The 19,920-nt window shown below is 36.4% G+C and overlaps 1 protein-coding gene across 1 annotated transcript in view; it reads left to right on the top strand.

Annotated features, from left to right (window-relative positions):
* LOC144978655 (uncharacterized) overlaps positions 1 to 18,709 on the top strand; it is a 30,166-nt gene extending 11,457 nt beyond the window's left edge. Inside the window, exons 2-6 of the mRNA XM_078924972.1 lie at positions 1,150 to 1,192; positions 1,853 to 1,961; positions 14,856 to 14,951; positions 16,012 to 16,212; positions 17,869 to 18,709. Of these exons, the coding sequence (XP_078781098.1) occupies positions 1,150 to 1,192; positions 1,853 to 1,961; positions 14,856 to 14,951; positions 16,012 to 16,212; positions 17,869 to 17,957 (538 nt within the window). The 3' untranslated portion in view covers positions 17,958 to 18,709. The remainder of the gene's footprint in view (positions 1 to 1,149; positions 1,193 to 1,852; positions 1,962 to 14,855; positions 14,952 to 16,011; positions 16,213 to 17,868) is intronic.
* The last annotated feature ends 1,211 nt before the right edge of the window (positions 18,710 to 19,920 follow it).

The following is a 19,920-nucleotide window of genomic DNA, read 5'->3' as shown; positions in this document are numbered from 1 at the left end:
CTCATCAACACCTTATGACTGAAATCAGCAGTAATCTTCAAGAGCCATGTACAGCCTGGAACTTGAGTTTATAAATGTTTGAGTAGTTTTCAATAGATCAAGCACTGGTTGCTTGCTACCTTTTAGATCAGATGCAAATCTATTGTAGAGTAATCTTGGGCAGATCCACAATAACTGGTTAACTAATTACTCCTGAGTAGACAGAGAGATTAGGAATGAAGCACAAGGAGCGGGGAGTGTCAAAAATATGATTTAAATTTAAAATGGAATAAGAAAATCAGGTCTGTAGCAAGTGGATGGCCAAGTATATCTAAATAGTGGTTTATCTCCACTCAACACCATCACAATTCCGTCTTTTTCAATTTTTTTTTAATGAGTAGAAAAGACTCAACACAACCACTACATCAACATCCCTACCACCACAACTATTACAACCACCAGCACAACTCCAAACACCACCACATCATTATACCTACTACCACCACCACGTCATTATCCCTATCACCACTACCACTACAACCAAGACCACCACTACTACTACTACAACAACCACCTCATCATCATCAATACAACTACTACAATCACCACCTCATCATCATCATCCCTACCACCACCACTACTACTACTACAACTACTACCACATCATTATTCCTGCTTCTAATACAACTACAACCACCACATCATCATCCCTACCACCACCACTACTACAACCACCACATCATCATCATCCCTACCATAACTACTACTACAAGAACAACCACATCATCCCTACCACAACTACTACAACCACCACCATATCTTCATCCCTACCACTGCTACAACCAGCACCACATTATCATCCCTAAGACCACTATCACTTCAACCACCACCACATCATCATCCCTACTACAACCACAATATTTCGTAATTACACGTTCAACTTTTGAAATTCCTCCAAGTGGTGTCAGAAATAACTGCGATACACATTTATTGAGGATTGCGTCTCAGTCAATTTTAATGAAATTCAAATTTATACCTTATCGTTGCATAAATGGGTCATGATCTACGCGCCGAAAAAATGTTTGTGACCAGTCATTCTCATATCTGATATTGATTCTAAATGCAATATTTATTTTAATATCTTACTGCTTTTCCCCCCTTTCATTCCAGATACTACTGTGACTATTGCGACACTTATTTAACTCATGACTCTGTAAGTATGTTTGATTTTCAACTGCTTTTATATATTTTGACGCTTGATGTAGCTAATGCATTTCAGGTAGATAATGTTGCCAACCTTGATGTGGAAAGGCTGTCTGAATGATGTACGGCTATGTGGTCTAGAGGTATGGCACTCGCTTTCGGATCGGAAGGTCCTGGGTTTGAGCTTCGCACTCAGCACATTGTTGAGTCCTTGGAAAAGGCTCTTTACTCACATTCTCTCACTGTACTCAGGTATAAAATGAGTACCTGGCCATTGACAGCGTTGTCTTTGTCCGAAAAATTGTAATATCGCCTAACAGATATCATGTCCCGTCCTACATGTTAAACGTTGCTGTTGACCAGGGAAACCTTGTAAAGCGCTTTGAGCACATTTAGTGGATATTGCACTATATAAAGCTCAATTTCTTCTTTGATATATGGGCCTTGTTCTGAAGGGTTCCGAACAGTTGATGCAAGCTTGTTTATGGCCCTTTGTCTTTTTTTTTCTTTTTAAATAAATTTGTGCCTATGGCAGGATATATGTGCCTTATTGAGATAATAATCAGGGCTTCCAGATGATCACCTCAGGTACATTTTGAGTATGGGTGGGGCTTTTGAATTTTGTCTTTTTATCTATTTTATTTCATACCTTTTACATTGTCTCTCCCAGCCATCTGTGCGTAAGACCCACTGTAATGGACGTAAACACAAGGAGAATGTCAGATTATACTACCAGAAATGGCTGGAGGAACAAGTCCAGAAACTTGTAGATGATACCAGTAAGTGAACACATTTCTGCTTTACTCTGACAAAGCACCTTTTTTTATATATTTGTCAGATTTAAATTGAGAAGCTGGGGACCATTTTATTTTATCAATATTGGAAGACAAAATATTTTGTTTTTGGGGGGTGGGTCAAAATGGTAAGTATTTTGTTCATTGTGTATATTGGTAGGTACCACAAGAGACAATTTAAAAATATTTAAAATTGACTTTTCTTACTATATTCATAAAACATTCTGATAGTAGGCACCACAATAGACGTCATTTTTGTGCATCACGCGTCGAAAAAGGATTGTTTTTAAACCGGGTCATTCAATCGTTGATACGTTGGCCATTATAAAGCGTACAGTAATAAAGTTGGTATCATAGGAAAGAGGAAAATTTCAGCTTTATTCCTATACCAGATCAACAATAAAAAATGGGCATTTAAGGGAGGAAAATGCCGTTTTGAAACTTTACAGCAGCGGAAAAACCTGACATATTACTGATATCAAATTTGATCCGAGTCTGTCTAAAAGACAAACATCTTATCTCTATTTCTACCAATTTGTTTTAATGAAGGTTGTTTAATGGCCGAGGTATCACATTTTTAAAAAAGCCCACCAAATCTTTGTTTTCAGCTTTGGGTGTTATCAGATTTTTTACACCTCATTGTAGTTTGTAACAGCACTTAAAATGCCGTGAGAATGAAATCTCAAATTATTGACAAAAAGAAAAGAGTTCATGAAAACCACATGAATACTTTGTTATAGTACCTTCATAGTTTATGTTTTAGATAGTTTAAAACAAAATGAATAAGATTAATGTTGTTATTTCAATTGATAACTCGGGTCGGTAAGTGGGTATGTTTTAATGATGGAACAGCCTAAATTAACCCCTCATTTTTCCAGTCTTTATTAACGTGTAATCTTTTTTGGATGACTTTCTAGCCTTGATTTTCATTGAACGACGTTTGGTTTTTATCAATTTATACATGTAATTTTTTTCATATCTGGTTTGTCTCTCGATGTTTATTTATTGCTAAACAAAAAACACGGGACGAATTTATACACACACTCTCCACTCATGGCGGCCATGTTGTTGCTATGACAAAATGATTGTTTGACCTTGTTAGAACTGAAGTAGATTTTTACGGTCGAGGGTGTAATGTCGTTTTTAAAACAATTGCATAGGAATACCCATTACTTGTAGTTTATAAATAGAAAAAAGACACACAATGATTTGTCCCAATGTGTTAGAAAATTGAAAAAGCATTGCTATTGTTTATTTTATTTGGGAAAAGTGGTACTTGTAATGGTTATAAGATTGGAGAAATAAGATTTCGAAGTGCCACTTCGTTGTCTAACAGTTTTTTTTCTTTCTGATGCTTTCATGATAGTGATAGACTATGTAAAGGAACAATAAGAGTTACCAGTGGATAATGAAGCAGTATCCTAGAAGTTAAATAATAATTCTTTACGCCATTAAAACTGCATCAAAATGGATAATAGGATGACGTGTATTTGTTTTTGTTTGTTTGTATTTTTTTTTTTTTTTGTATATTTTTGTTTTAAATCGGGAAGAGCTGTAAATTTAAGACGAGAAAAGAAGCAAATAAAGAGATCTTTTTTTAAGTTTTGGTTTTGGTGAGATTTGCGATACCTCAGTTCGTACAATACTCGCCTCTCAAGCAAAGGGATGTTAATAATAAATAATCGAGTGGCTAGGTCTCTAGGGTGTGTGTGGCGGAAAGTACTTTATTTCAGACTAGCGTCCTATCTAAAGGGTAGCAGTTCATTCAGTAACACAGAAATCAGGATACAGTCACACGTCACAGACCTTAAGGCGCTAAAAGACCTTGGGGTGGTAGGGGGTTGAGGGCGCAAAAGACACACCTGCTGGGCACAAACGCATGATTCCGTATAAGAGGAAAGCACTCTACTGCCAACACTATATCGATACCCTCCTAAAAACATAAAAAGAGACGAGTTACAGTGGAAAAATTATCCCCCCATTATAGGAATAATACATTTTACTGCACCCTTTCGGTTAAGGATCCCATAGAGAGCCAAGGCAAAACCAAGCAATATAATTATCAGACACGTCCATAACGTAGAATGAAAGTGAAACAGACGTTGCGGAGACCCTATAATCTCAAGACATAATGTTTTTACTTCCACAACGTCTGTTTTCACTTCCATTCTACTTTATGGACTTGTCTGGTAATTATATTGCTTGGTTTTGCCTTGGCCCTCTCTGGGATCCTTAACCGAAAGGATGCAGTAAAATGTATTATTCCTATAATGGGGGATGATTTTTCCACTGTAAATCGTCTCTTTGTATGTTATTAGGAGGGTATCGATATATGCGTTGGCAGTGGAGTGCTTTCCTCTTATACGGAATCATGCGTTTGTGCCCAGCAGGTGTGTCTTTTGCGCCCTCAACGCCTTAAGGTCTATGACGTGTGACTGTATCCTGATTTATGTGTTACTGAATGAACTGCTACCCTGTAGATAAGACACTAGTCTGAAATAAAGTACTTTCCACCGCACACAACCTAAAGACCTAGCCACCGGATTATTTATTATTAACGTCCCTTTGCTCGAGAGGCGAGTATTAGGACCTGTAAATGAGCTCTATAAAAATTGACTGAGACTGAAACTGAACCTCACTGAAATTCTTCGTATCGTATAAAAAAAATCCAAAGAATCGAGATGAATAGTAAACAGCAAGTTCACTTGAGCAAAACACTTGCAGAAAACTAATTTACGTGAGAATTAATTAGGCTACTTACAATTGCTTCTTATAATTAGGTACCCACATCAGTGAAGAAATGGTCAACCAGTTTGTTTACAACGTGAGGCAATCGAGATGTGCTTGTAGCAATCATATAACTTTCGATTTGAAGGTTTCTTCATAACGCACTTCCGGCTTTCGCATTAAACTTTTTCATACTTTTAGGTTCTATCAAGTAAATGTGGTCAATTTTGGTTTAGACGAAACAGTGAAATTTATCGCTCGGCGACTCAGTTAAAATTGGCTACCACTACCATTGGGATCACGACAGATTTGGAAAGTGAAAAGATAATTTCACGAAGGCTTTGTGAAAATACACTGGGGTGTGTTCAGACACTGCAATTCTAAGAAGCATCGCTTAGCCTTGGCAATATATCCATCGTAATTATAAAAGGCCCTTGAGCTATGCGTAGCACTGTGGAACATTCCTAATTACTTCACGCATTCGACTACGATTCATGAATTCTTTCTTTCTTCTTCATTTCTTTGTTTCCTTTTAAAAAATATTTGAATTTGACGAATTGACTGATTTCAGTTAATTGACTGAGAATTTACAGGTCTAGAGTATATTGTACAAATTGAGGTATCGCAAATCTCACCAAAACCAAAACTGAAAAAAAAGATCTCTTTATTTCCTTATTTTCTCGTCTTAAATTTACATCTCTTCCCGATTTAAAACAAAAACATAGCAAAAAAAAAAAATACATACAAACAAAAACAAATAATTACATGTCATCTTATTATCCATTTTGATGCAGTTTTACTGGCGTAGAGAATTATTATTTAACTTCTACAAATATACTGCTTCATTATCCACTAGTAACTCTTATTGTTCCTATACATAGTCTATCACTATCATGAAAGCATCAGAAAAAAAACTGTTAGAAAACGAAGTGGCACTTCGAAGTCTTATTTCTCCAGTCTTGTAACCATTACAACTACCACTTTTCCCAAATAAAATAAACAATAGCAATGCTTTTTCAATTTTCTAACACATTGGGGCGAATCATTGTGTGTCTTTTGTATATTTATAAACTACAAGTAGTGGGTATTCCTATGCAATTGTTTTAAAAACGACATTACATCTACGACCGTAAAAATCTACTTCAGTTCTAACAAGGTCAAACAATCATTTTGTCATAGCAACAACATGGCCGCCATGAGTGGAGAGTGTGTGTATAAATTCGTCCCGTGTTTTTTGTTTAGCAATAAATAAACATCAAGAGACAAACCAGATATGAAAAAAAATTACATGTATAAATTGATAAAAACCAAACGTCGTTCAATGAAAATCAAGGCTAGAAAGTCATCCAAAAAAGATTACACGTTAATAAAGACCGGAAAAATGAGGGGTTTATTTAGGCTGTTCCATCATTAAAACATACCCACTTACCGACCCGAGTTATCAATTGAAATAACAACATTTATCTATTAATTTTGTTTTAAATTATCTAAAACATAAACTATGAAGGTACTTTAATAGAATATTCATGTGGTTTTCGTGAACTCTTTTCTTTTTGTGATTAATTTGAGATTTCATTCTCACGGCATTTTGAGTGCTGTTACAAACTACAATGAGGTGTAAAAAAATCCGATAACACCCAAAGCTGAAAACAAAGATTTGGTGGGCTTTTTTTTAAATGTGATGCCTCAGCCATTAAACAACCTTCATTAAAACAAATTGGTAGAAATAGAGATAAGGTGTTTGTCTTTTAGATAGACTCGGTTCAAATTTTATATCAATAATATGTCAGGATTTTTAGCTGCTGTTAAGTTTTAAAACGCCAATTTTGTTAATGTCCATTTTTTATTTTTGAAGTGGTATAGGAATAAAGCTGAAACCTTCCTCTTTAAGACGATACCAAATTTAGCTCTCTACGTTGTTTAATGGCCGAGGTATGAATGGTTGAATGACCCGATTTAAAAATAGTCCTTTTCTCAACGCGTGACGCAAAATATATAGGTTTTTTTTTCTGCCACAAAAATGACGTCTATTGTAGTACCTAATATCAGATTAGTTTCTGATTCTGTGATCACAGTGTACTGGTTCCCCCAGTTTTTATTGAATCGTTAAGTTTGAGTTTCGGTCAACTAATAATTTCTCTCATAACTCATATGATCAGGAATACAGTCTTGTCCATCTCCATCAGGAAAGAAGTAATTGGGAATTGTGAAGCCAGTGTAGTATTATTGTACTGATCTATAACTTGAGATGTTTGGTTTGCAGAGATACGTACTTGAAATTTCAAAGATTCGTAGTTTCCGAGGGGGAAAAACGGCACTGCTCTCGGCATGGTCCAAAAATTCTCTTGACGTCCTGAAGTTCTAAGAAGCCAGACTTTCATTTTCAAAAAGCATTGATGATAATCTTCGCGGGATTTCATGATTTTCTCAGAAATTTTCCCCTGATTTTGCCCTGTCAAACATTTCCCTCTGATAAAAAATCACTATCATGTCTTGTGTCATATTTTGACATCTGTGCTCCGGTGCATGAATTTTGGTGACACTCCCATTTTTATGATGTCAGTCTAGACAAACTGGCGCCAGATGTCATTGAAAGTGGGAAAGGGAGGGGGTAAATGAGTCAAGGCTTTATTTGTAAGTAGGTCAAGTACAGTTGTAGGTGTGATTAAAAGAAATTTATTGTTACTTCCCCCCTACACGCTCTCTCTCTCTCTCTCTCTCTCTCTCTCTCTCTCTCTCTCTCCCCTCATATATATATATATATATATATATATATATATATATATATATATATATATATATATATATATATATATATATATATATATATATATATATATATATCATCTGGGTTGGTTCCTGGCCTCCCATAGTGGGCAGGGTGGCACTTACTGTGTCTTCTATCCCCTTATAGCTGTTTTCTAATTTGCTTTCTGTCTTTGTCTTGGAATGAGATTACTTGGTTTTGTCCTTGGCTAGGAGGGAAACAATCAAATGCATAGTTTTTGTTTTGGGAGATTATATTTTTTTTTTCCTTTTAAATCATCCCTCTGTTATGTATTATTATATTTATTCATTTCGAATGTATAATGTAAGCATTTGAGTGTATTCCTTTTTATTGGATTTTGTGCTTCTGTATGGATGAGACTTATAGGTGATCTCAAACTAAGTACATTGATGGTATGCTCTTGGAATCTACATCTGATGCCTAGTTGTTCCCAGTTCCCCTTTGCCTGTCTTTTACTTGGGTGTTTTAATTGTAATTCTAGAATTTGACTATCCCGTTTCCTTCCTTTTTCCTGGTGCTGATATGAACTAAATGTGTTGCAAGCACTGTAAAACCCTTAAAAACAAAACATCTCTCTCTCTCTCTCTCTCTCTCTCTCTCTCTCTCTCTCTCTCTCTCTCTCTCTCTCCCCCTCTCTCTCTCCCTCCCTCCCTGTCTCTCTCCTCTCTCTCCTCTCTCTCTCTCTCTCTCTCTCTCTCTCTCTCTCTCTCTCTCTCTCTCTCTCTCTCTCTCTTCATTAAAACTTTCCATTAAGAATGGGTGTACACAAGAAGTAGAATTATAATATACGAAAATATGATATTTTAGGTTATGATTTTGTTTGAGTTTGACCGATGGACAGATAAATTTTTCTCCTTTTTGATAAATTGCCATTATTATCACTGAACAAGATTTATTGAGTCAAAGAGACCTATGCAGCTCTGTAGCTGGAGGCAAAATTTGATATTTCTACGAATGTTTCTTTGATTTCAAATAGATATGGTTTTTTTTATTTCAAAATAGTTAATGGTTAATGTTTCTTTGATTTCAAACCGATCTCAAGCCATCCGGTTTCATTAAAATAATGAAGAATATAAAATGATTAATTAATAAAAACCAAATATTATATCAATTAATTAATATAAATAATAAAGCAACACAACTGAATGCCAATGAACACACTTAGTTAATGCCATTGCATTTATGGACTCATTACACTAGAATCAAAATTCATCATCAACTGTCAGTATCCACCATTACCGAACCAATACTAAAATAACGCAAAATATCACTCAGATTTCACAACAAATATTAATCTTGAATTATTACCAGAGCCAATAATACAATTTAATTAATATTTAAAGCCTCAAAGGTTTCACAAAAACGACTTGGACGGAAAAATACTGCCTTAAACAGTATCACCACTGCCACAAAAAGCATAAACATTGAGTTAGATTTTATTTATTATAATTTCAGTGCTCACGTTTAGTCACTAGCACTAGCACATTCAAGTTCAAGTTCAACGTCTTTATCTGCAAAAGGTGGATTACCCATCACTGCAGATTTTATACAATTATGTGGCGACTTTCTCCATTATTGTGTTATTGCGTTGAAAGATAAATGTTTAATAGTTGACCAAATCTGTTCTTGGTGGTAATATCTAGGATTTCTGGTGGGAAAGTGTTCCATTCCTTGATGGTTCTTGGGAAGAAGCTGTTTTTATATGTGTTGGAGTTGTAAACTTACTGCTATGATAATTTCTTGTGCTGTCCCTTCAGGAAATTGCAACGCTGCCGCGAATTTTTGCCGTTACTGCAACGGGACCGCAATTTTTTACAATTTTCCATGTTCTGGAGTCACATATAATCATATAATGCTATTAAAGATTTCGCGAGTAGCTTCCCTTGACAACACAGGAGGTAGATAATTCATTGTTTTTAATCGATTGACTCGTCCCGGCAATTTATCATCCTCTAGTATGCTTTTGTTGGATTTGTGCCGAAATTGAGTTGTATGTAAAATAAAATCGCTCATGATGTCTAATAATTCACAAAGAATGGCCGGTCCCCTCGATCTCGTTACTGCTGAGTTCCACTGTATTATTATGATGTATAGATGTACTTGGAAATATGATAATAATAATAATTTTTTTAAAAAATTTATGAGCTTTTCTACCACATAATTGTTAGGAATCCATGCATATGTGTAAAAGTGTTGTTTTTTGGGGGGTTTTTTTAATCTCCTGGTGGCATCCCCTGTTTATCCCTGGTATATTTCTTTTCTGTGTATGCAATGTCAATATCAATGTAATTTAATGTAATTTATGGACACAATACTGTATAATACATACCAACTAAAATTGGTGGACTGTGCTTGTCATAGAATTAAAGCAAGAATAAATTATTGTGGGCTGTTTATTGAAAACAGTGTCTTAAATTTTCAATTTTTGCATTCTTTGCATGCAACTTTTGGAATTTTGCAATTTTCGGCGGGGACAGCTTGTGGGTGTGCAGTGTGAAATACTGTGGTAGAGTTACTGTTGTTTTGTTGGAATGTACTGTTCTGAGTAGAAGTTGGAGGCATTTTTCTTTCAGCTTACTCTCCTGTGTTTTCCACTGCAACAATTTCAGGGCCTCAGTAACGCATCCTGGTTTGCGCAAGTAATTGTTGTTGACAAACCTCGAAGCTGCCCTTTGAACTTGTTCGATTTTCTTGATTTGATCTTGACGATAAGGATCCCACACTGCATGCGTATTCCAATACGGGTCTGACTAAAGCATTGTATGCCTGTTTTTTCATCTTTGGGGGGCACTGGTACAGGAAGCCAAGGCTTTGATTTGCTTTTGCCACAATATTATCAATATGTTGGCCCCATTTCAGTGATTTGTGTAGTTGGATTTCCAAGTGGAGTAATGTGTCCACGTGTTTTAATAACTGACCGCTTATTTGGTAGTCATAAGTAAATTGTTGTGTTTTTTTCTTTGTTATTGACATTACACAGCATTTCTCGGGGTGGAATTTCATCTGCCAGGTTTGTGCCCATGATAGAAGTGAGTCAAGATCATTCTGTAATATGTCTACCTCTTTCTGGATTTCAATGACTCAAAATAAGAGGCTGTCATTGGTGAATAGTTTGAGCTTGGTAAGAGTTATGTTTTTTCCTAAGTCGTTAGATGTTAGAAAGCAGAGCGGTCCAATGACAGTTTCTTGAGGTACTCCCGATGAAACTTTGCACTTCTCACTTCTATATCCATCCAGGACTACTTCCTGTTCTATTGCAAAGCCTGTCTTCAAGCCAAGAAAGTAGGTTTTTTTCCTTCTGTTTTGAGTCATTTTCTTCATCAACGGTCTTTTTGGGGGACTTTGGGTCAATGTTTTTAATTCCATGGTGTTCCAGTTTTCTGAGGAGTCATCTATACACATCAAATGCCTTCAAAAAGTCATAAACAAGTAGATTTATTTGTTTTCTGCTGTCTAATGCCTTCCTATTTCTTCTATGGTGTTTACGAGCTGGCTTTCACAAGATCTACGTTTCTAGAAACCATGTTGATAATCAACTAGCTCATTATGTCTTTCATAGAGCTCCATTATTGAATGAAACACAATGTGCTCGAGTCCTTTACATATGACAGACGTCAGCGACACTGGTCTATATTCGAGGCAATATCTCATTTCCCTTTTTTGTATATGCATGTTTTCAGTCTGGGCACAAGGCCTGTGTCGAGTGACTGTTGGAAAATAATGCATAGATAGGGAGCTATTTCTTTTGCGCATTCTTTGAGGGTCCTGGTTAGTATCAGATCTGGGTCACTTGCTTTGGAAGGATTTAGACCCTGGAGCTGTGTGGTTATGCCGGTTTGGGTAATAGTTATTCTTGATATTGGAGGTATGTTGTTTCCATTTATAGTAGGCAACGTCGTGACTGCTGTACTGTGTGTTAAGGATGTTTGCTTTCTCTATGGTGTCAGTAGTTTCCGTTCCATCCAGTTTTTGTAAAACTGCTATGCCTGATGTATCCATGAGTTTAAATTTGATGTATTTCCAGAAGCAATTTGTGATGCCACCGTTTCGGTTTATATTAGAATCAGAGTCAGCTTTGAGCATGTCAGTGACATATTTGTCATGCTCTTTCTTCAGTTGTGTTTATTTCCTACGAAGAGCTCTAAAATTGTCCCAGTCCTGATTTTTATTGGTCCTTTTTGCTAAGTTGTAGCTACGTTGCTTTTGTCAGATTAGACACTTGATGTTTCCTGTCATCCAAGGTGAGTGTTGTTTTCTACTTAAGATTTTGCTTGGGATGTGCTTATTGACTGATTCCATGATGGTTGTCTGGAAACTCTCCCAAGTTTTATTTATATCATTTAAATTTGCTTAGTTTTCAAAAGCTTCAAAGTTGTTTTTAAGGTCATTCATAATCCCATTCATGTTTCCTTTTGAGTATACAAATACTTTTCTCGACGGTTTTTGTCTGATTTGTAGTTTAACTTTAATTTCAAATTATACAATCTCATGATTACTCATTCTGGGAACAACTTGTATGTTTTGGATAGGGTCAGGATGTGTGCTGAGGATGATGTCAAGTGTGTTTTCACAAGTTGGTTCCAATACTGTTTGGATCATGCTGAAGTCCCTGACGATTTGTAGCATCTTTTCATTTATTTTTTTGCCATATTGTGGATTTGGTTTGACGCATATGTTTTCCCAGTTGATTTCAAGGAGGTTGAAGTCTCCAGCAAGTACTATATGTGGCAGCGTTTTCCCATTATTGTAGATTTTTTACTCCGATTCGTATAATTGACGTTTGTCTATAGAAGCCACCAAAGAGGATTTCTCCTCCAGGCAGTGACATTTATGTCCAGTCAGTATCTGCATTTCTCTCGACTGCTTTTATATTGCTTTCCACTGCTATTAAGATGCCTCCTTTGCCTTGTGCACAGTCCTTCTGGTAAGATGGTGGGTTGAGGTAGTTGTCATTAAATATGGATTTGCTGTCAATATCTTTGTTTAAGTATGTTTCTGTTGCAATGAGAACATTGGGACGGTGGGTTTTTATTAGTTGTTCCAGTTTAAACTTTTAATTTACGCTAATAAGTCTACGACAGTTCATGTTAATAACCGTAATTATGTTTCTTGTTTGTTATTTGTTCCTCCACTATTTCTACTTTGATTGCTGGGCTGGTCTAAATTGTCTGTGTGTGTATTTGGCATGATCGCTTTAATTCATGATTAATTATTGATGTAAGAAAATGATGATGTTTATTAGTGAGTTGTGAACGATATAATTTGGGATTGGGTCTGTGACCGACGATGGTTTCAATTGTGTGTTGTTGACGACGACTGCCGTGACTGTCTCGTCGTGAACACTGGTAAGAACTTTTACGTTGCAAATATTGATAATAAATATTTCGTTTTGACTATGTAAGGATGGCAATTAGTGGGTCTCCCAAAATAGCTGGTAAAAACAGTTCACGATTATAAAACGTAAAATAAATTGTATCCATTGCATTGAAATATAAAAAGTCACAATTTATTAAGAATCTGCTTTTTAATATTATTATAAATTGCACAAGGAGATTCTACAGACAGTCACACACAAGTTGATATAAAAATCCAGTGATTAAACGAGGGTAAACACATAAAAATCACAATAATATCCAAAGCACATGACACACGTCAGCCAATAAGGTGTGTTACATTATGGGAGAGTCCATCACAGTCGGAGTCTTCTTTTCACCTGCAAAATATTCTGACCCCGCATTTTTTTGCAAAAAATATTTCTAATTTTTGCAAAGAAAATGATGAATATTGCAGAAGAAAGGTATATTTTGCAAAGATTTTGCAGGTTTCTAAATATGTTGTATCACACCTATCAGTTAACTACATGCAACCCATTTCATGTAATATCCCCATGGAATTACGCAATTTCAAATTCAAAATTATGCAAAGTTAAAGGGGAAAAAATAGCAGATTTTGCCAGAAATTATGGTGATTTGGAAATAGTCACATAGTTGAAAACAAACTTGCTGTCTATGAAATTGTTATAATAAAGAAAAATCAAAGCCTTCAGGGTTGCCTGGCTCAAACTTCTCTATCGATCACTTAAAATCATATTGTACAAAGAAAAAGTCCTTTCAACATCAGCAGAGCTGATGGTTGAAAACATATAACGACGTGTACAAGCTGTGAGGGAAGGCACAGTTTCCTGGCAAGAATCCCAAAAAAGCTGCTAGTTCAATGCTTGTGTTGGACTGTTCCTAAGGGCAACTGGTCCTCGTTTCTTTGGTGTAACGTCGAATTTCATCTTCTGGGACATCATTCAGTCCTGGCACCCCATGAAGTTCAATAGCACATGGCAACATCATGACCTTATCTTCATCACCGCGGGGAATGCAAATATCGCAAAAATAAGAAAAAAAAGAATCAAAGAATTTGTCAAAAATTTGCAAAACATGCAGATTTTGTGGTTGTAATGCAAATCAGAAAAATTTTCCCTAATTTTGCGGCCGTAAGCTGTGCAAAGAACCGCGGGGCCAGAGTATTACAATCTAAAGTTGAACCCTTGTTCAACCAAAGATTCTTATTTGTCAAAACATTAAAGAATGAAAATAAATCATGGACCTAAGCATCTAACATCCGTTCCAACCCATCCAACACCAAATTCATTAACAGAAAGTTTACAGTGCTTAGAAATTTCATTAAATTAACCTATCAAATTACCAAAAAAAATCGAGACACCATGACGCATGACCCAAGGTCAAAGCTAAATCTCAATTATAACAAAAATGACAGAAAACATGGGGACATCAAAGTTCATCACAATGACTGTTATCTGGATATCAACCCCTACACCTCAGTTCATCGTAATGACTTATCTGGATATCAACCTAACAAGTAAATACTCATCTATGAGGTTTAATTTATAATGTCATTATTTTTTACAATTTTTAACATCAGACATGTCTCTGAGTGGCTTTACAGTCTTTGGATTTAACACTCCTCTTATGATCTGTACGTCATCAGTTTTTATAAGTCCCATTTTGGGAGATGCAAAGTTGAATCCTCATAAAACCTCCTTGCATTTTCTCACTGTATTATGGAGCATAATGAGTACATGGTCATTGTCGGTAATAGTAATAGTACTCTCTCTCTCTCTCTCTCTCTCTCTCTCTCTCTCTCTCTCTCTCTCTCTCTCTCTCTTCTCTCTCTCTCTCTCTCTTCTCTCTCTTTCTCTCTCTTCTCTCTCTCTCTTCTCTCTCTCTCTCTGTCTCTCTCTTCCCCCCCCCCCACCCCCTCCATGTATTTCAATATAGAGCTCCTTTTCCACATTGAACCCATTCAAGCATCTCAACGCTTGAGTAAATAAAACTGTCTTTTTCTTTCCACAGCGGCAGCATACCAGGCAGGCAAGATCACATCCAATCCATTCTCTGGTGGTCCCCAACCTGGCCCTGGAGGTGTTATGATACCTCCCCCAGGAGGACGTGAGTAGAACTAAAAAATTTTTTAATGAGTATATTGAGGTGCATTTCCAGTTTTATCATGATAAATGTCATTCATAATCCATCATCATGCCAGAATACCCCAGCGGGCCATGGAGAATCAATTTTAAAAAAAATTCATCTGGAACTCTTTATGTTTGTATTGAAAATGAAAGTTAAGTTTTTTCCCTCTTAAAATTACTTCATGTTATGCGCAAAGCCTAAGATGTGACTTGATTTGATTTGGAAGGTCATCCTCAACATTGTAACATGATCTTTTGATCAGGAGCTATGGACATTGGAGAGGCTGAGCATGTAGAAATAAGGATGTTCTTGCTTCAGACATAGAAAGAAAAGAAAAGTAGTTAGACTAGAAGTTTAGTCTACCATTGTGTATATAATCAATTGGATCTAAAAACTGCTTGTGTAAATAGAATAGAATATTTTAGTGTGTGTATGTGGGTAATGTAGTGAAGGTAGGCCCAACATATTTCTTGATATGAATAACCAAAATTGCTGGGCTACCTGGTATAGTCAGTCTCGAGCCACGATGAGCTGAACTGTCCTGGCTTTGGAATTCTCTCAGATGGGAAGATTAAGATTGATAGTAATATAAGTAAATGTCTGGAAATTTACTACTTCGTGTCATTTTGTAATGTCCAATGCGAAAAATTGTGGTAGCATTTTTGCTTTGGCTGGTTGGATTTTTTAATGTCTCTGATACCTGGCTTATAAAAAGAACAAAATACCAAACACAGAATATTTCGGGCTCAAAACCCTTCTTCAACCAACAACAAAAAACAATAAAGACATAAATACATTACTAAATTCCAGATAGGTCCTCTCTGTTGAAAAATCTTGGACAGTCTTTTTTACAGTCCACAGCTTCTAGCAGTCTAGTATCACCCTGATACCTGGACACCCTGGAAAGTAAAAATAAATGAAATGTCCTTATTAAATGTTTTTGTGTCTCAACAGTGGAATGTGTATCTCACCACAGAACCATCATATGCAATAGATACTCTCATTTTCTCATCCTTTTTTTTTTCCATCTTATCCTCAGCCAACATGCCTCCCAATATGGCTCCCAACATGCCGCCCAATATGGCACCAAATATGGCCCCCAACAAACCACCTATGATGGGACCAGGAGGGGCCCCTGGTCCTATGGGTCCCATGAGAGGACCCATGCCCGGTCCGCCAGGAGGACCGATGATGCCAATGATGGGTCCTCCTGCTGGTCCAATGGGCCCAATGATGCCTGGTAGGTCTTGTATTTTTTCCCCCTGGCAATTTAATAAAATGCGTTCCTCTAATTAGGGTCTTGAATTAGAAATATCCTGATAGAATTCTTAAAATTCTTTTTTTCTTGATGATTTTATAGTGTTTTCATCCATTACACAACTAATTGATAGTCTTTTTTTTATTTATAAATCATATTTCTATTAGACTTTGGTTGAGTGACTTGCCTTGCAGTTTGTGATGTCTTATTGTGTAAAAGTCTTAATTTTCAAAACCAAGATGATAATTTGCGGTTTTTTTAAAACCCTGTTTTTGTTCCCCAAAGTCCCTGGTTGGCATAGTCGCATGTTAGCAGATCTGGGCTAGCATCATCATTTACCATTTACCCCATCTCATTGAAAACCAAATGGCCTATTGGGATAACTTCTAGAATAAGTTTTCCTTTTAACAATGTTAAATAGTTTTCAATACGACACAGAAATCATATTTATTTATAAGGATTGAATGGTCTCCAATTAGTCCTGACTTGAATATAATGGACTACTGCATAATATGGACAATGATGTCAAACAGTGTATAAGAATCGTACAATGTTTTGCACAAAAACAGAGCTAAAAGAGTCTATTCAAATTTCACAGAATCGAATTATTATCAAAGATATAAGAAAATCAATTGGACCTTGGGAAAAAAAGTCTGCACAGTCATAAAGCAAAACGGCGGGGGGGAAATATTTGATATCGCAAACTTGAGGTGTATCTGTTAAAACAATTGTCAAATAAATCTTTCTCAATAGATTTTTTCTGAAAGTTTGTGTACATAAAGTTAAATAAATTGGGTTGATTGTGGTGAAATTTCAATCTTGCATCAGTTATGGTCCGGCAGTTACAGGCTTCTAAACTTTTCCAGTATTTTTTTCTCGAACCGGATAGAAGTCAAACAAATCATTCATGGTTCCAGGGGGTAATATCTCTTGTAACATGGCTACAACTGAAGTAAGATCGGGGGGGGGGGGGGGGGGGGGGGATTGGAGAGATGGAAATGGAAGTCACGGTCACATTATTTGCTTTGTTATAAGGAAGATAACTCAACAGGCTTTCCTCAATTGATTTATTGTCTCCCTGCAAATTCTGTGTGCATATATATAACGGGACTCTGCTACAACAGGGGTTATTTTACTAGTCCCACTATCTCTGTTGTGTCTTATTTCAATTGTAATACCAAGCAAAAGCCATTTACCCCACAGTGTGATATTTTGGGGCAAAAATGTAAACTTTTGCGACAGATACTTGATGCTAATATTTGCTCTTTGCACTACCAAGGGCTTTGTCTGGTGGCATTTTTTCTGAATGCACCATGAGAAAGGTTGTTTTGTATTGTTGTTTTTTTTTAATTTGCTCTTTTATTTTTATATTATCATCATAATAGATACTTATCAATGTCTTAATAGAATTAAGACGTTCTCTTATCAACGATTAATGACTCCAGGCTTCAGGTTGCCCCTTATCACTCTCTTATTAACTAATCAAATAGCAAGTGCTTCAAATGTGATTTAATTAGGTTAGTGGATTTTACGCCACATGAATGCTCCCTCTCTGCTTTTGTTTTTTTTTACTAAAGGCATCTGATTTTTCTCAAAAATTGATGTATATGTCTCTCTACTACTATTTCCCCTTTGCAGGTATGAGACCGATGGGCCCACCAGTGGGTGGAGGACCTCCGATGGGAATGATGCCAATGAGACCGGGGCCACCCATGGTCAGGAAGTGATGATGGCTAGGGCATAGGACTTCATTCTATCATCAACAAATCATTATCATACTCATTATCATATTCACATAAAATCAGGTTATAGCGTTATTGCTATAGTCATCCATCCAAATTTCATACATGCAGCAGACATCATAATCCTTTTGTTGATATAATATATCTGTATTTGTCGTGGACACATGTGTGTATATGTGGGGTAGAAAGGGAGAGAGAAATAAGAGGGGGGGGGGGGGGGGGGGGGGGGCAAGGAGGAGAGAGGGTGCAAAGGCAATGAGCAGAACAGGTCACTTGTCTGCAGTACATCAATCGTTTTGCTTTGTATCAACATCAAGTAAGAAAATAGTGTATGAAATGATGGGAGTCCTGGCAGTGAGATTGAATTTCTTTCAATTCATATTTTCTCTCAATATTTATCTTTAACTAACTACAACTCTTTTCATCAAAACAAAATATTGAGAAATGATATCAGGTTAGAGTACGATTTAATTTCGCCTTTAAAGGTTTACATATTTTTAAACAATGGTTGTACAACTTTTACCTTTGACTACGCTTTTTGAGACTTTTTTTTCATCCTTTTTTAATGTTTTGGCGTGCCATGATTATGTAAAGTTATTTGGCATTGTTGAGTGTAAGTTTGAATGTCTGAATGAATTGAGTGCCGTGAGTTGATTTTAGATAATTGGATATTTGTTTTAATGATAAATTGTTTTTTGAACAATGAAAAGATGTAATAAACTTTCAATGGAATATAACTTATTTAAAGTATTTCTATGGGGGGGGGGGGGTACTAATTAGCACTACTGGGTGGGGTGTTTTGGCCTCCCATGGTGGGCAGGTCACTTGTTGTGTCTTCTTTTCCCCTATATCTGTATCTGTTTTCGGGGTTGGTTTTTTGAAATGGGCTTACTTGGTTTTGTCCTGACACTTGCCGGACTCTTGGTTGCGAGAGAGGAAGACAGTCAAGTGTGTATTATATGTTTTGGGAGATGATATTTTTTTCCTTGTAAATGATCTGTCTGTTATGTATTGCCATGCTGTTTGTTTGAATATATTATTGATGTGTAAACATTTGAGAGTGTGTATACTTCAACGTGGGGACCTGTGCTGGTGTCTGGATGAGACTTTTAGGTGATCTCAAACTATGTTCACTGATAGTGTGCTCTTGGAATATGTTCCCTATTTGAACCAATTCCCCTTTGTCTTACTTTTTCTTGAGTGGCTTTAATTGTAAATCTAGAGATCTCCAAGGCAATTACATATTCACTGCATTGCTATATTCGATTTTTGTAAGCTTACTGTTGTGATTTGCCTCTTTCTTTATTAGTTGATGATTTATTGAATAAATGGTTACCAGTTACAAACTGGGTGGGGTTCCTGACCTCCCATAGTGGTCAGGGAGGTACTTACTGTGCCTTCTATCCCCTATATCTGTTTTCCAACTTGCTTCCTGTCTTTGTCTTGGAATGGGATTACAGTACTTGGTATTGTCCTGACCGGATGCCCTGTCTGAGAGGGAAACAGTCAAATGTATTATAGTTAGTTTTGGGAGATGATATTTTTTCCTTGTAAATCATCTCTCTTTTATGCACTGTATTGTTTTCTTTGTATTATGTTATGATTTGTAAAACATTTGAGTGTGTTTCTCTTAGTGGGGACCTGTGCTTGTGTCTGAATGAGACTTTTGGTGATCTCAAACTAAGTACACTGACAGTGTGCTCTTGGAATCTACACCTTTTCCCTATTTGAACCAATTTCCCTTTGTCTCCCTTATTCTTGGATGCTTTATTGTAATTCTCAAACTTTTTACCATCCCATTTTCTTCCTTTTTACTGGCGTTGATATGACCTAAATGTGTTGCAAGCGCCATAAAACCCTTAAAAACAAAAAAAAATAGTTACAAAAACAGATTTCCAGACGGGGAACTGAGATACAGTGCTGAAGGATCCTTTGACAGGCGAGATAA

The sequence above is a fragment of the Berghia stephanieae genome, chromosome 8 (genome assembly GCF_034508935.2).
Source record: "Berghia stephanieae isolate SIO BIC M18660-M18661 chromosome 8, UCSD_Bste_1.3, whole genome shotgun sequence".
Taxonomy (NCBI): Eukaryota; Metazoa; Mollusca; class Gastropoda; order Nudibranchia; family Aeolidiidae; genus Berghia; species Berghia stephanieae.
Note: the sequence above shows the minus strand (reverse complement) of the source record. Positions and strands in the feature narration are given on the sequence as shown.